We start from the raw sequence: 18,547 nt of genomic DNA, 5'->3' as shown, positions 1-18,547 counted from the left end.
TGCGCTTGAACGCCAGAACTTATTTTGAAATATTAAGAAAGCTAAATTTGTAATCGTTATATGAATTTTATCTCAAAATTGTAGCAAGCGAAGATAAAAAAGAGTGCGTGTTAATATTTGAAATAATGCAATATACATGAGCCAAATACAGACTTCAAAAATTCTATTTAAAAACTATCAGGCTGCCTTTTAAGATCGGTTATAAAACCGTATCACGTTTCAATATAAGAGCGAGAGATCCCCAGCAGAGAAATCCGGCAGAGACTGTAAATACGGAAACCTAGAACTTTTTGGGAAGTGGCCAAAACCCTATCAATTGTATCGAGAATTCTGAAAACGTGTGCGCTAACTTCCACCACGAGGTGACTACCGCAACCGTTGAATAAAGATTTCGGATTGTCCGCTTTCTCTCTCTTTCTCTCTCTCTCTCTCTCTCTTTCTGTTCGCTACCCTCTTTCGCAGCCGTTTTACTTAATCGTGACGAAGTACTGCGGTAGGTGCGCTGCTCGTTAATCAGACGCGGCGAGAGCACAAAGCAAATTCCTAAGCGGTGCGCTTGGCGTGCATTAATCATAATGCAGCGGTAGCGAGGATACGAGGGTCGTGCTGTACGACGCGCGCGCTTGAAACGTAATATTTTCTTTAAAGACGGTAAACACAAAACTCACCTCCCCGCGTTTATTGTTGAATGCGCAACGACGGTGTCGCGCGTCGGAAATGGAGTTTCCATGACTCAACGATATCAGATAATGTGAAGAGACGCGAAGTGAGACGATGTCACACGCTATGCGAAGGGTATTACACTGTCGCGTTCGCAGACGCGAGAGAAACGTTTTGCAAGAGAAAACTACGCCCCTTTCCTCTCTCTCCCGTCCCTTTCATTCCGATGGAAGTGGCAGGCAGTTCGTTTGCCTTTACGTGGGATTTCGATTATCGCGATTACGAGGTGGGATCAACGAAGGGCGAACGACAGGTCCGCGGACTCGGGTATTACCCAGTTATGTATTGTCCCTTCCGTAGCAAAAAAAGCTCGCTCGCAGCTCTCTTTCTTTCTCCTTCTCTTGCCGTTCCATCCTTTCCTTACTTTAAAGAAACAACGGTTCAAGAAGATAAATGCGCTCGTTTTCTGTAGCTCGACTTCGAGGAAGTCTTAATGCGAAGAGCCGCCATTCCTTTAGAGTTTTTGCACCGATTTCTGGTGGTTCCCCTGGTTGGTTACCCGGGAACCACCTTATCTTCAGTTCGCCCGTATTTTATGAAACCTTAAAGCATGATATAATATCTCTGCTTCTAAACGAGAACTGATAGGTATATACCGACCGGGGCGGGCTTTCAGGTACCCTCGATTTGGGACCGTATTCGAGCCGTTATTCCTTTTCTATTACAGCATATAGTTTTTTAACTGCTCATAATGGCGATGTCATTAAAATTAAATATATGGCGGAAGACCGTGTCGTTTTATCATGTGATAATTATATTACGCACTCGGACATTGTTACACATGCAATAATTGATAGCCGAAAACATTAAATCCGATAATTATTAAAGAATATGCAATGAAATATTTGCAAACGATAACGTATATCATTATTATTTTACAAAATTATAAAATACACAAAATTTATGTCCGCCTCCGCGCGTGTTATCCACGTATTGAAATGTCAATATTGGCCGACAGAAATTGCGAGGTATGCCTCTCGTGAAATCGCCAATAGCGCGCGGAAAATTTATCGAATTACATTCTATACTTTCGGAACTGGAATACCTTGTATTTCTTACTCGATCGAAGGGGGGGAGGGAGCCGCAACGTCTTGCTACGATAAATGCTCTCGTTTTACCAAAGCTTTAACGTCGGGTCAAAGGTCTGCTTCCCGTCGACTACGAAACTTTTCACCCTTCTGTATTCCCTCTATTTTTTTGCCGGTATAACCACTGTCAAACACAAAGTTCCTCGATACGGTAACTCCGGGGCAACCGTCGCGATGGAGGCATTTCGGTATTCTTGGCGAAAAATATAGCTATACAGATATTTATGGTCGTGTCTGTGTGATGTTGACAAGAGGACTTTGCAATAATCTTGTCTATTGAACTGGATGAATTATTTGTTTTATACAATACAGCGATTTTAATTGTATTCTTAATATGTGTGTAAAATATAATAAAATTATTTGTCACATAAAAGTTGTGTACATATTATTCATTATTATTATTTTTAAATATTTTCTTTTCATTTTTCATCATTATTAATGTTATAAAAATGTAAATGTAAAGTATTGTGAGGTAAATAAATAATAAATGCAAAATAGAAATAAATCAAATCTGAATGTTCTTTTTTCTTGTGAGCCCTCAAAATTGTAATTAAAGCCTACCTTTTTGTTTTTATACTTATTACATATCCAAAGAAAAGTTATATTTATACAATGAACGGATTGAAGATGAGAAGAATGAAAAGTTTTTTGTTTCCCGAAAATGTAATTTTTTGGACTTGCATGATTTTTATAGGAAACTGTTCAATTCTGTTAAATCATTATATTATATTATAATAATTTAATTAAATCTTTATTACGTTTGTATATGTTATTTACGTTTGATAAAGAAATGTTTCGCTGTTTTCTACATTCGCTGAACAGAAAACGAAATTTAATGTCGCGTTTTAACTGATCCGTTCTCTGCCGTATATCTTCAAGTACAAAACATGCCATCTTAAGAAAGCAAATTCGCATTACTAATGGCCGAGTCGCTTCCTTTTCACCCTCATCCACTATCCTCCCTGACACTGTCGCGATGGTGCATCTGATTCGAATGCACCCTTGCTTCGTTCTCGCCTCGCCTGTTCGGCGCACACCCGGTCTCTTTGACAGTTGCGACGCGCAAATATGCGATGGAACGCGAGCGCGCTTGTAAAGGAGAGCGATTTAAATTCCACGAGTGTGACGTTTAACAGCGTTCCCATTCCCGCTTATCTCGTGAGCACACACACTCCACGTCGTAACGCGATGGCGATCGCGATTATGTACACTAATATACTGTCGCCGATATTACTGCCCCTCCCTCCCTCTTCGATCAAACGGAGAAATGCGATGAGTTTTTTCAGAGTTACGTTTTTTATTGATTTCATCTCGACGTTCTAGATTTAACAGAAATTCGCTCTGTCATGATATTTAAAAATGAGAAATGGAATCTTGAAATCTCGATACACCGGCTCTACATTATTTATTTCTCATTGAACTCGTAATGGAAAATATATACGAATATATCGACTGCAATTGTTCGGACATTTCGTAACTTCTATTGTGGGGGAGGAGGAAGACAGGGAAGCCGACGAGAGAACGATGTGCAATTTCGCTGGCGAAAGCGCGATGGGAGTAAAGGCACGTTAATTGGCGTTCATCTGGAAAAGGTTTACCAACGGGCGGAGTATCTGCGAGCTCGTAGCAAGGACGTGCGAGATGTCGGTGGGATGTAGGAAGGGTGTGCGCCGAGGGAGCTAATTACCCCGCGGGAAAAATTCCTTGGCACATGCCGGCCAGCGGCGAATCCCTAGGTGACGCGCACTCGCCCGTTGGCGTTTCCATAACTTTTCAACAGGATGTTAATTGGATTCCTTTTTCTCTCCTTGAACTCTGTTCTCTTGTCTCCTCCCTTTTTCCTCCCCCTCTATTTCTCCCCGTTATTCTATATGTTCGTTTCGCTTCGAATGACCGCTTACTTTATTTCAAATTTATTACGTCGTTTAATTGCCGTTTTACGATACTTTTGTTGGCGCGCGGAAAATGCTTGTCACGTCGAACAACAACGAGAAACGTGGTTTGGAAATAAGGCGTAATATTAAAACGCGGTTAAAAAAAAATGAGTTTAAAAAATCGCTCTAATTAAATTTTTTACTAGAGTTTGCCATTTAACTTGAGGCAAAACAGAATGACATTCTCCACACATTTAAATTAAATCTTTTCATATAGATAATTAAATTATTTTTGTTAAAGCGAAAAATAGAATGTACACTAGAATTTACAATAGAATTTAAGATCATGTATTGTGTATCTTCTTGAGCGAAATACGTTATTGGAAAAGTCGGAATTATCAGATTTTATCGGGCGGTTGTAAAAGCGACAAATAATTATCGTCCGCGCACTGCTTTGCAACCTGTTGGCTCGCGCGAAACTAGCCACATTTTCTCAAACATCAAATAGCTTTAATGCCAGTAAAAGTCCTTTTCGGCGACCTCCGGGCAATGAGTCTCAAGTTGATCCTTACAGCTTCCGCGTCTTAAGCACTCGGCAATACCTTACGATGGTCTTATAAGAGTGAGTGAAGTTGCGAAAGTACGGCGAGACACGTAACTTCAAGGCGGCACTTATATATACGAAGCCCGTAAAACTTTCGTGTCATTTTTAGCATAAACGCAATACACGTTGAGTAGCCCGGTGCTCAAGCGGCTAATTGGGTATTAATGAAAGAGGTAATTATGTACAGGGAGAAGCTCCGGCAAAGTTACAATTGGCTCCGTTACTTGGAACGATCTTCCGGAACACTTTCTCATTACTGCGAGTAAGAATAAGAGAACTGAACGGGGAGTTCGTGCGACATCGTGTTTCGGATAATAATGTAAGATGGAAACTGCCAAGCCAATTCACGATTGGCTCGTTCCAACCGCGATACCGCGAATGTTTATCGTATAATACGGCAGCTGCAAAAACATTCCAATTTCCATTTTGGATTTACGATCCATCGTAAAACGTGACTGTAAACTTCTTCACATCCGTAATGCTGCCTTCTCATAAAAAATTCGTAATTGCACGAGAGCGTGTAATTTAGAAACTACCCTGCTTAAAATTCATTGGTCAAACTTAATTAAATGTCAAAAGAAATCGTGAATAAATCGCGTTACTTTGATAATTACGATGAATCGCTTGGAGCAACAATGTACTTCTTTAACATGATTCTTTAAGTACACAGAAAGAAAGATTTCTTTAAATTTAATAAACAGTTGTGTTCGACTCTCCCAAAGCATATATTTCTTTGGTTTTAATAAATTTTATACAAATTTCTTTAGATTTGATAAAATTTATTAAAAACAAAGAAATATGTTTTGGAATAGTCAAATAAAACGGTTTATTAAATTTAAAGAAAGCTTTCTTTCTGTGTATTAATAAAATTTTCTCTTCACTTCTTACATATTTATATCCATTTATATCTGTTTAATAATATACATCTATCTTTAATTGTACTGATGCCGGGTGGCTTAAAGAAATCTTACCGATTACAGTTAAATTGACTTTGGAGTTTCTCGTCTGACCGATTTGGAAATCGACGCGACACCTGTAGATACCGGCGTCCTCTTCCCTCGTATTCTCGACGCCCAGCTGCGCCGGTTGCTTGTCCAGCATGAAATAGGCGCGATGCGAGAATACGCTGTCGTCCGACCATCTTTCGGCGACACCGAACTCCCGGTTCCTGGCGTCGATACTGTGACAAAAAAAATTATCGCGTTAGTAACGGACGAGGTATTGATGATGAACTATCGTTTTGCGTTGATCTCTCCTCTGAAAAAACGAAAACAATCTGCCCCATGAACAAAAGACGAATGCTTATAACGGGCGCGCATTCGCTTCCCTTCTCTCGTTTTTTTGGATAAAAGAGGGCTTATGATATTAAGCTGTATTAAAAGTATTTTAACAGAGAATTTGATCGTATTAATGTCACTAGATTATAAATTCTCTCACCTTTTGATATTACATATTAAAATGTACGTGTAAATGAATTTAGTATGCAATAATGATGATGATAATGCGATAATTTCCGTTTCAGAGATGCGAATCGGAAGATTAAATTGAAATTAAAAAGTGCGAATAAAATTCCATTCAACAAGATAAATGCGTTTGTAACGACATTTATAAAAAATATAGGTCATGTAAAATGTTGTATTACGTACGCGGCTGCGTTTTGCCAAGAATATTTTATGACGCAGTCAGTCACGTAAATAATCCGACAGACAGATTTCCGAAATGCTATATTATGTAGCGTTACACAGTTTACGATCTGTGTCATCTGCAATAATAAGCGCGCGAAAATGCCCATCTGAAAAATGCTGCGGCGCGCCACTTCGCTGAATTATGGCGAGAATAATTTCATGAGTAGATAAAATACTCGTTACGGGAATTGTTGTAAAGACAAAACGCAGCGAATGTTCGCAAGAGGGGGAGCGAAACGGACTGCAAAACCGATTGTTTTACCATTCTTGTAAAACAGAGATTTTCCCGCCGCCACCGCCGCCGCAATGTCGCGTCGTCGGTTTTGCGTCGGGTCAACCCGCGAACTTTTCTCTTCCTTCGCGCACGATTCCGTCATACAACCAAGTTTTCGCGTTTTTGTCGCGAGTCCTTTTTTTTTCTACGACGGGTGAGCCCCGCTGAAAGCCATTTGAATCGATACAAGGAGGGGATATTTAAAGCAGCGCAAAAAGTTCTGTAAAGACGACGGACGTCTATGGAGGCGACATATAGATATTAGACACTGTGAATGTTCTACCACGTTACTTTCTTAATGATCACTTTTTGACTCACTCATCGTTAATCTTTCTTGGGGATGACGCGACATTTATAGAACTTATAAATATATATATTAAAAATAAAGAATTTTCAGTAAATTAAGCAAAGATAAGAGACGTATAAGAAATATCATGATTATATATTTCAATCAAATCAAAAAAATATATATACCATATTTGACAAATAAAGTTTTACATTAAGATAGCTATAAAGATAAATTTTAAGCATATACACTGTAAAAAGAAATATGTCAAAACATGCTTCAAGCATGTTAAGATATGTTTCCACTTTTAACAAACATTTTGTTTGTATTAATATGTTAAATTGACACATCTGTGAAATAATGTGTCATAAAAATACATTTCTATTACTTAAAAGAAAGTCTCTTAATACGCTTTTCAATTTAACATGTCAATTTTGTGTTTTAAAAGTAAATACATAATTTAACATGCTTAAAGCATATTATTTTAACACATTTCTTTTCGGAGTAAATATGAAAATAATATAAAAATTAGTGTGAAAATATGTGTTTTTAGAAACAGCGAATAAATTTTTTTTTATGGAAAATCTATCGTGTCATCTGACCGTTCGTCCCAAATCCAAAGTCTCGGTGTTTCAAATTTTAACAGTGAATTGAAGGCAGAAAAAAAATTGGCGAAGCAGATTTCCGTTTGCCACGGACTTTGACGACAGTCCGTCGCGGTAACGCGGTCACATGTACGTGTTTTATACTTGTCAATTGTCAATCGGATGATTCGATGCTCGATTTCAAAAGACACGCTCGCGATTTGGATGACGGGAGAGACAGAGAGGGCAATGATGTTTAACGGCGAGCGTCATTATCGCGGCAAATTTCGATTAATGTTTATGAGCGTTGTTCCACCGCGGCAGCGGATGAATTCATCAGTCGACACGAAGGAATAAATTAAAATCCACGGGGGATTTCGCGCGCGGCATAGTTTAAATCGCGCTCTAGCCGAGGCGCGTTATCGCGGCTGTTGTAATTGGCACATAATTAAAGTTCCTCCGCTGATCATTATATACCACGGGCAATCATTATTTCAAGCCGTGAACGCTATTAAATTGTAATAATTATACTGCCATAATTGATTTCATTTCACGGCGATTGCGTTACTCTTTCGCCATTAATTACCGTCTAATGATTTACATGATGATGCGACGCCGATTGCGCGCGACGCATCGATTTTTAAATTTCTCAAATTCTGCCGGTCCCGGCGTTGATGTGTTATTAACATTCCGGTCGCAAATATTCGGATACCCGGTATCGGTTCGTATTCCCCATTCGCGCGATTATTGTCAGGGAAATGCAAGTATTTCGCGATGTAACGCCGCGAATAAACGCGTATCCATCCATTCACGTGCGGCATTCGAACGCACGAATCCGCTTAAAGCGACGTTGCTATTTTTCCTCCTTTTTTAGAATCCGTTATGTTACTGCGTGACGTGCTTCTCGGTAGCGCGCGCGCGCACGCGTGTATCGTAACGTTTGAAAAGGGTTTTTAAAATCCGCGGGCCGAGGACACTTGAGCGTCGGCCGCGGCGCGTTTCTGCTTTTCTATGAAAGGAAGCGGATAATGGTGCAGGCGGAGCGAGAGCTGCATGTTAAGCACAGCGTTGAGGTATAAAGTGCTTAGCCGTAATACAGCCGCCGCTAATCTGCGTTGCAGATAGAGGCTTGTTTATGAAAAATGCAATACATCGTCGGCGTACAATAATTTTGCGTTAAAAAGGAAAGGATGTAAAATAGGGTTAGGTTTTGCCGAAGGATTAACGCGGGGAGAGAGCTCCTATTACCTAACGCTCGCATCGCAATTTACGCCCATAAACTTTTTCCACGTCCGATTGCGATTCTTCAATTTTTTTAAAGATAAAGCTACTTTATATGTGCGCGTCCAACATCCAGTTTTTTCTAGCGTAAATTAGCCGTAATCCCGGTGCTGAATGAAAATTATCCTACATACACGGCAAGGACATACAAAACTCATCGGGTAGACAATGTACTAATGAATTTCGCGAATGAGTTATTTATGCAGAAATGCAATTTTCAGCTCCGCCGTTTCCGATACTGAATTATTAAAGACAGGTACTTCGTCGGTACCTGATCGAATTGAAGGTATTTTCAGAGCGACTAATTAAATCCCGTCGTCGCGTGCGAGCCAACGAGAATCCCGAGATAAGGAGCAATCTGTTTGTTTTCTGCGTAATTCACGTAGTTTATGGAGTACGTGAGGGAAAATTAAAATGGGAGTAAAATCGCGCGCCGCGCGATAGGGAAAGCCGGGCGAACGCAATTTTATTGTCTACCGGGATTAACTCGGTTAAGACGCCGCGCCGGGCGTTTGGGCGCCGATGAAACTGTCGCGAAATTTCGTTATCCACGAGCGCGTTCATCGCATTTTCCCCGGAGAGCGGCGGAAAAACCGCGCGGCGACCCGGCCCTATCGCCGGCGAGCGATCTGACGGCCGGCGCCCGGGTGACGGGTAATTAAAATCTGATGCAAAATCACGGGAAACATTTAAATCTGTTTGCGATGCCACCGAATAACGGCGCGCCCGCGCGAGCAAAATGCTCGCGCTGCAGTTTTTTTTCCCCTTCCCCTGCCCCTTCTCTATCCGCGCGCTTTTCTTTTTTTTTTCTGTTAAACATTTTTCAATCGTAAATGTTGCATTTTCGCTGAGCATCGCGATGCTGCTCTGTTCTGTCATTAGTATGTGCATCGCGACACAACGGACGTTGTGTAACATCGCCGCGAAATTCAATCTGTATTATTCTGGATTGAATCCAAAACAGCGATTAAAAAGCGTCACTCCGAGCTTTCCCTGTCTCTCCCAGAATGCACAAGTCAGCACCGCGGTCAAAATTGATCGCGGATATAAACACTGATTACAATCTCGCAATTTTTCATGTAATAATAATGGTACAACAATGGGATTAAAGTGACGATAACAATATTAATAAAGAATATAATAACGATTGTAGCAACGATACGTGAAAACAACGATGTTACTAAAAATAATTTTATTAGATCGTTGAAATGCTCATGTATGCTAAAGCTAATTATTAAAATGTCTTGCAGCATTATCATATTTACATACATAATGTATGTTTACTTTAATTATTTTCAATAGTTGTTTTCGTAGTTCAACAAAAAATTATTTTTAGATTTTTATCTTGATAAATTTATGTAGCAAAATTTTCAGATACTTCAGCAAAACTTGCTACATATTTTTTTATGCGTTTATCATATTTTCGATCAGTTCGTTATACCGTTAAAAATGATGATCCCGCAGTTCTTGACAACGCCCCGGCAATGCTTCGTCTTCTGTTTTTCAACAAACCTTACAAATCGATGCTTATGCAATATTCAATGGTGACTCCTATCGCAAATATGATATATGCATTCTTTGAGTGGAGCGACGAGGAAAATCGAGTTCGAAGACAATTTTCGGATAAAAGCAGACTACCAATCTCGCATTGTGCCGACGGGCTGTTTGCAGTCCGTTCCTGTTACGACCGGCGGTAGTTTGCAAATCGCTGTACATGTGCGTGTCTATGTATCCCCGGTGTGTGCGCATGTATACGGATTGATTGCACTTTACCTGTAAACTGATGTACCGAGATCCTCGCGATACCAGAGCACAAGATGCACGGAGTCCCCCTCGTGAGTGGTTGATATGTCGCAGGGAAGATAGGTGGAATCTCCGACCAGTGCCACGATGTGTGATATGGGTACTAAACACAGAAGCGCATAAGCGGTTAGATGCTATTTCGCAGTTAACAGCGCAAAAGACATGTTTTCGGAAAATATATGCATATATTATCTGAGAAAATTCTCTGTTTAAATTTGCGCTACGGCGAAAGGTCAGTTGGCGATTTCGAAAGCATTAAAAGCACCAACGACAATAATAAAATGATTTAAATTGGCTGATTGAAGTAACTGATTAAAAAAAAAAGTCACATATTTTTTTTTTAATCGCTCTCCGAAATTGATGCGCTTTTTGTAGACGATCACGAGGCTGCTATTTTATATCACGTACGCAATAAAAATGTAGCCTGTCAAGTCGAATGCGATATGTCTGCATATTGATAAAAGCGCAATTTGCTCGCGCGGCATATAAATGAATGCGTTCTATTAGAATAATTTTTCACTCTGTATGCAATTACGTATCGTATTTGTTTTGTTTTCCAAGCGAGATTTTCCCCGTGATTATATAATTCGGTGATGCGTGAACGCCCGCGTAATGCGATAAGTATCAAACTATTATTGCTCGTTCACACCAGTACACGTACGATCGACATTAGAGTAAACCCCTTCGTTAATGTGAGTTAATTTATATCGGCTGTTTACACGTATATCGATAATGTTGTACCGGTAAAAATGCGCGCATTGATACTGATGTTTATAATCCAATTAAACGAACAAAGCGGAAACGGCAATATTAATTTTTTTTTTTCGCACATTATGCAGACACCGGGCTTTCATTCTTTCTCATTATACTGGTTTTATAGTGGCATATGTAATGACAGCTGTTAATGCAAGCGTTACGAGCCAGACATTTTACATCCGCTTCGTGAAATAAAGGCTGACACGCTTTTCGTCATACCTCCGATAAAGCATTCCCGGCTGCATATCGTACGACGCCGTACGAAAAGTTCGATACATTCGCGCGTAGATACGCCCGCAATGAGGCCGTAAAAATTCAGTATGCTCGCGAAGATAAAATTCGGAACGTCGAGGGAGCGCGACGTCGCTCGCGTTTCAAAAGCGGCGGCAATCCTTTCGCACAAAATTAAATGATCGTTATTTAACGCGTTTCTCTCTACGCGCTTTTCTCGTTGTCTCTCTCGCTCTCTCTTTTTTCTCTCGGCATTTGTGCAAACGCAGCGGCGACGATGGAAAATCTCGGGCTATTCATGGAGCTATTTCAGGGAACGTCATCCTCGGAGTTCGTCTCGATGTTTCGCTTGGTCATTGACGGATCTACTCTCTCTCTCTCTCTCTCTCTCTCTCTCTCTCTCTCTCTCTCTCTCTCTCTCTCTCTCTCTCTCTCTCTCTTTCTCTTTTTTCTTTTCGTAGTCGCAATCGACGAGATATCCGGTATCGAGGATATCGACGGGCACAGTTTTACCAGGACGCCTCTTACCGGAAAAATAAAATTTGCACCGGACTTCTAAAGTGCAACAAGCGTTCGTTTGTGTCGCTCCGCGGCGCAGCCCGGTATAAATAACATTTTTTACAATTACGTTGCCCGCTCGATAAAAAGTTGCCTCGGCTCTACAGGCTCCTATACGCATCAGCTTCTGAAAGCATGCCCGTTTGCTCTCCATTATTTTCTTATGTAACCGGGGGGAAAAAAAAAGCCCTCATTCGTACACAATAACTCTCGTGCTAGATCTCAGAAAAATGCATAAGAGATGTGCGTGACGTTTACAAGTTTGCAATGCAGCTCCGCGTGATGGTTGCCGACACTTTATGATATATAAATACTTCAAAAAGACGTGTAAAAGATACACATTGTGAACTATTTTGCCGCTTCTTTATATGTATAATTTATATAAAACATCCGTACAAAATAAATATGAAAATAAATATCATACTTTATTTAATAACTATATAATAATAATAATATTTATTTGTTATTAATATTTTAAAAAACACAATTTTATATGAATTTATAATTTTATAACGACAATTATGTAATAATTATCTTGATAAAAAATAATAAATTCTTATTTTTTTTATTCACCGTATACATGGAAACCAAATACGACTAGATGCATCCACCGTGGCGATTATTAGTCGAAACGAAATTCTTTGTAATAATTTTTATCGAAACGAAGTCACATCAGGCCTATCGAGATGATCAACGGAGCGAACATGAGTACGGCGATAAATCGATCCTGAAAACGCCATATGAAAAGGCTCGTGAAATCCTCGTAAATTCAGAGAAAATTAGAGCATTGCGTCTTACGACTGATCGGATTAATGCCATGTGGTAGACCACCGAGTTCCTTTTACGGATGCGCTCGCGAGCGCGTTTCCGCGGATTTACCTAAAAATCGGGACTTAGCCGCGGTGGAATTAGGAATCTCCGCCGAAACGTCGGTTCAGCATACCGCGTTTCTCGAGGCGAATCCTCCTTTTCTCTTCCTCTCTCTCTCTCTTTCTCTTTTCGTTTGGTTTCGCGATGCATCGAGAAGATTCCCCAGCCGCGGACTGGGTCGCGTACTTTAACGGCAGATGATTTCATCGGATCGACAGGCGTGGCGAAGTAGCGGTAGTTTTGTTGCGCATGTTCGTTGTTCGATGCGCGTAATGGCTTCCGGTGCCCCGTCGATGCGCGATGGTTAGAATATTTCTCTCTTTCGCCAAAGCCAACCCTCTGCCCTCGCGACGTCGTTTCCTCTCGCCAGGACATCCGCGAGAGTGCATCGTGTCGTCGCGTCTGGTATCTAATATGAGAGCTTCTCACGCTCCGCTGGGATCCCGAGACAACGTATTTTCCAGCACATCGAGAAAACACGTGCTATTGTCGTACACACCTTCAGCAAAAGTTTATACCTTCCGAGTCGCCTACTTCATATACGTGTGTATGTGCGTCTTTATTTTGTTTAATTATGAAAATAATTATGAAAATAATTGTTCTCGTATTCGCGTACGTTGTTCGACGCATCATCTCCGAGGATCTCCGGTGTCTTTATACAAGTTATGCAAATAATTTTTAACATGTCTCAAAAGTGTAGATCTCATTGTCAATTGAATAACAAAAGATTTCCTTCATCACGTAACGATGGAAGTGTACTTTTTAGATCGCTTTTAGCACACGTCGTTTCTTAGAACGTTCTGTAGTCGAGGGGATGTATGTATGACGTTCGCGTTCTCGTCGGTCTCGACCAATATTCGCACCCTTCGCCTTGCTTTGCCTCTCGCGTCTACCACGATCGTTATAGCGTCGTTCGAAAACACGTCTTGACGTTTCGTGCCGTATCAACGACACATGTGCATTATATCGGCGACGTTGCAGGCGTCGCTTGCGTCATGCTGTTTGTCATATCGCGGGAAGCATGTACGCAAACGGCTGTCGTGCAGCAGCGGCAGCAGCCAGGAGTGTACCGTGCAGTCTGAATCGATAATATCAAAGGGAAGAGAGAGGTAGAGAGAGAGAGAGAGAGAGAGAGAGAGAGAGAAATAGTGTAGGCTTCGGACTTTGCGGCCGGCGGTTCGCTCCGATTTGACCCACATAGAGTCCCTAACGACGCAAATCGGCCTAGACGACTATACGTAAGAGGAGTATTTTGAATTGTATATAAGCGTATTGAAAAATTACGTCTTATGGTTTCAAGCTTTTTTCTTGTTCGGAAAACGTAGAAAAAATCTCGGAGCTTTGCCAATATGTTTATAACAAAGTATAATCGTACATAGAGAATTGAATATCAAAAAGTAAGGAGTTTATTGATTTCACTCGCCCTATAATAGTAAGATAATGTTTCAGTGACCGAACACGTACCTGTATACTGTCTCTCTCTCTCTCTCTCACACACACACACACACACACTTATACAAAAATTTTTTTATTAATCTCAAATGTCTTTATCATGATATTAAAATTTAATGATAATCTTAATTATTTAAAAATTACAATTAAATTTTAACACACTTGCCATACATTTAGAGTTAAATCTTGCTTCAGAATTTACATCCAAAATATTATTTAGTAAAAATAAAATTAAAATATATACTATCATATTTTATATTTAAAATAAGTACAGAAAAGTTGTTGGCGAATTAATGCGTATCTGTATTGCCGTGAGCACAAAAGTTACGATAATTTTGCGTTTTTGCATTTTGCAGCCACTTTTACAAAGTATATTTGAATAACAGTTTATTTTAAATTATTTCAAGCTTTATCTTGATAAAATAACTTGCTCTAAAAAATTCTAAACACCTGACTGCTCCTAGTCAACGAGTGCCTGAAAATTTTATCGATTTCGATTGAGTCGCGTCGGCACCAAACATCACTGGCAAATAAATATAGAATTCGCGCTTCACACATCTCTTTGACACTCGCCCGCTTGGCGTCAATTATAGACACGATCGAGTATATTTAATGTATCGTGAAGTAAATCTTTCACGCGCCCGAGTGGAAAGGAACGTAGGCGAATATTTCTATGCACACGGCGCATGAATGCGCTCGCTAACTACTCAATTCAATGCATTAGGAAGCGCATTAAATTTACAAACACTTTATCGACGCAAATGATAAGCCGCGCCGCAGCAGCGCGGATGTTATATCAGGTATGAAATATTTAGTTCCCAGAGCTGAATAAATACCGGCCGGGTAGCATTCGGCGCGCTCGGGGAGAACGGATAAAAAATGTATTTATAATAATTGAAACGTTTTCGCGGACAGACCACGCGTAGTATTATTCAGCCGCTTATACAAATTCGCGGATTTATTCGCGGCGGTAGCTTATGTTGCTGTATCATAGATGCGCTCCTGAATAAAATATGCCTACCAAAAGCATTCCTATTCGATCCGTCATTGTTTAATATTTCGACTCGGCTTTGATTATTTATATGCAATATACGCCGGCACTCTCGCCCCCCCCCCCTCCTGTTCGCCGCAACAGATTGACTCCGCATTTTTATTTGCACGCGTTTTTGTTTTTTTTTTTTTTTAGGCAGAAGAGGAATATCGCAGCAAATTTCTCAGTTCTAAAGTTTTATATGGAACCACGTTGCGAACACGGAACGCGATGTTTTGGAAAAAGGGCTTGTCAGACGAAGCGAAATACAACGTCTGTTGTCCGCGTACCTGAAGCGTACTCTAATGTCGAACACAGCGGAATTGCATTAACGTCGCGCGCCAACGTTTTTCAATTTTCGAGCAGCTCTCGCGGAACGTTCCGCTCGCAGTTTTTAAAAGGCTTATAACTTTTTAGTCACATTCATCTGTCATTTACAGTTTGCAACTTGTATGTGACGTCGATTACGGGTAGGATGCGACATGAATTCCGAAGAAGAAAAAATATCGACGGGGGATATCGGCCGCGCTAATTTCCTTCGGTCGAAGGACGAAAATGCGAGCTCTGGGTATTTCACAAGTGCATGACACACGCATTTAAGATTAACAGATTATTTAGTTTGCGAAATGAAACGCAACACGCACACTGTTTGCATTACATTTCTGTCAGAGGATTACATTTGTAATCTCTCTGTTAATTGAAAGATACGCGTATGATTATCAGCAACTGCTTGTACTATTTGCATACAGAGGGAGGGCTATTTCAAATATTCCTCTGGCTTGTTACGTCATATTGCAATTTAATAATAATCTATCGCGGCCTGCCGTTTATTATTGCCGCACGTGCCGAAAACTATCGAAACGGGGCGGGTTTAAACGGCGGTCCAATTGCCACGTCGGCAATTTATTAATGCGATCGCATTGAGAATTCGGTTTGATGAAAAGTTGACGGATCCCGCGGTATACGATCTCCTCTCCGCAACTCACCGCTCTCCGGCGTGACGTACTCCGCTGACGCACCCGCGCGTGCGTGTATACGGAACTTATTTAATGATCGGTTTATCTCGCAGCATCGACCCCGATAGGAAATAAGCTCGCAGCATTTCATCCCCGGGTATATCCTGTGCCGGGCGTAGCCGGAGCTCGTGAGAGCGCGTCTCGGCCACGGCGGTTCCTGAGGGATCTCCGTCCTTCCTATCCCCGGCCGACCGCGTTGGTTTTGCCAATGTAAATTGACTTGTCAATTTGCACAATGCATAGCAATAAGCGGGCACGCTGATGCAGCACGTGCTTCAGCTTGTGACGCTCTCGTGGTTTCACGGACGGGAGACTCGGTAATATCCACTATCACCGAGGTCTCTGTAGAATCCACGAAAGAAGGCTCAAAGACAAGTCGCGGTTGAGCTGATTCTTTCTTTTTGACGCGTAATAAAAAATTGCTCTTTTTTTTTCATTTTGCATGACGATCAACGATAGGCGAAGTTGTAACCCCTCACAAAGTTTGCTCGTGCGATTATTAGATTTTTGCTCGACTGCAAAATGTTGTAAAATAAATTTAATAAATAATTTAAATTATACCAGAATTGTAGTTTGTCGTTTAATTAAAACAGGTTGTTATATCTACTCGAAAGAATTTATAGGTAACTTGGGGGATACTAATTTTTGCTTAATTGTAAATAAATGTAAATAAATAAATAGTTTAAGTTTACACAGAATTAAAAAGTTTGGGATCTAATAAACGGGCTGACACAGCCACTCGAATGAAGTCTACGGGCGATTCTCTCGTGCGATCTTAGGAATTATTTTATTAAGTCGCTTATGTATATATTTAAAGCCTTTGACTACGAGCGTAATTAAAACTGGTATAATATCGCTGCGCGCGGCACACATTATTATTCAGGAAATTACGTAGTACGAGGATTTAATTGGTTGATTACGGCGACAGTGGCGGACTGCGCGCCTGCGTCGACCGGTAGACGACCGACCGACCGACGTTCCCCATCGAGCGGAACCCGCGGTGTTCTCTTATTGGACGGGTGATATTCTGTCAAAATATTTTCCATCCAGCCCTCGTGGCGTGTATTTCATTTTTCTTGGCCAAACTTAATTTCTCGAAGACGTCGATACTGTCGACCCCCGGGAGCATTTTTTACCAAACAATCTCTCCGAGCATGTCGCGCTCTCCTATTCCGTCCGTCATTCCCCGCGACATTTCTATATTCTTCGATATATCCCGCCATCTCGATTCGCACACGCATCGTCGTATTCAATATACCACTACAAATGCGACTTGCAAACCTCGTGACAGTCGTGATGCTAATATTTCAGTGTGATAGCGATATCTTTTGAATTATCTGAGCATTAGAAAAGGGTGGTGTTGTATCTTTCACCGTTTTTTTTTACCGTGTAATCGCACGGTTCTCCTCTCTCGCCGCGTATCCACGCGATGATCTCTTCGGAGGGGCTCGAGATCGGGCATGGTCGAGAAAACGAATTTTTTCATTACCTTAGCATTAATCGTCTTGGCATTGTGTAGCAGTCATCGGGATCGTAGCGTTACATTTTCACGATAGTTTCGCGAAGTCACTCAAGCGAACGCACGCACGTTCTCGACAGAGCGGCAGACATATTGCTACTTCTCGAAGGAAAGCGAAGACGGAGAAGGCCAAACGGCCCACGAGTCCCGAAGGGTCGCTCGGAAAAATCCGCGGGTCCCGAGACGAGCGGCGGAGGAAGACACGCATTAAAGATATCAAACACACCGTGCAAATTTTATTTTGATATCTAAAAACAGAAAAATTCTAAATATTCTTTCAAATATTGATTTATATTAATACATATTTTTTACGGTTAAATTGTTATTTTTAACATACCTTTTCCTTTTCAATATTAGAAAGAAATTAAATTCTCAAGTCAGAGATATAATATTCATAATGTATCTCTCTCTGTGACGAAAAAAGTTAAAATATTTTCATTATTAAAAAAATTTTATCTTTATTTTTACCTTTACTTTATCTTTATTTTATCTTCGAAAAATCAATATTAATTGCTGATCAAAAGTACATTTGTTCATTTTCTATTTATTAATTTTCATAATTTTGCCAGTTCGTTTTCTATAACTGAGATTAGCAGAATGTTGAATTTTTAAATATTGAACTTCTTTTTATAACTAAACAATGGTGTTAATTCAAATATGTCTGGTAGTCAAACGTAATATTTTTACTTTTACAAATATTTAATAGATTTCTCTAATTTCACAGGATATATGGTCAAAGGTACAATGGATTAAAGAAATACCACTTTCTCCTATCACATTTCTCTGGAGCACTAGATATTATGTATTTAAAAAAAAAGCCTTTTAGTATTTCAGAATTTTGAATTATATAAGAGATATTCACATCACAAAGGGTGATGTATTAAGAGCAAAGCGATGGGAACGCAGACATCGGATA

At 40.4% G+C, this 18,547-nt stretch overlaps 1 protein-coding gene across 2 annotated transcripts in view; it reads right to left on the bottom strand.

Annotated features, from left to right (window-relative positions):
• The window catches only part of LOC105838959 (neural cell adhesion molecule 2), a 232,877-nt gene that overhangs the window by 80,606 nt on the left and 133,724 nt on the right, over window positions 1–18,547 (bottom strand). For both annotated transcript variants that reach the window (XM_028193824.2, XM_028193822.2), the window contains exons 2-3: window positions 10,170–10,302; window positions 5,258–5,466 (exon numbers count right to left, since the gene is read on the bottom strand). In XM_028193824.2, coding sequence (XP_028049625.1) covers window positions 5,258–5,387 — 130 coding nt within the window. In that variant the 5' untranslated portion in view covers window positions 5,388–5,466; window positions 10,170–10,302. The remainder of the gene's footprint in view (window positions 1–5,257; window positions 5,467–10,169; window positions 10,303–18,547) is intronic.

This window comes from Monomorium pharaonis, chromosome 10, assembly GCF_013373865.1.
Source record: "Monomorium pharaonis isolate MP-MQ-018 chromosome 10, ASM1337386v2, whole genome shotgun sequence".
Taxonomy (NCBI): Eukaryota; Metazoa; Arthropoda; class Insecta; order Hymenoptera; family Formicidae; genus Monomorium; species Monomorium pharaonis.
This window is presented reverse-complemented; position numbering and strand designations above follow the sequence as displayed.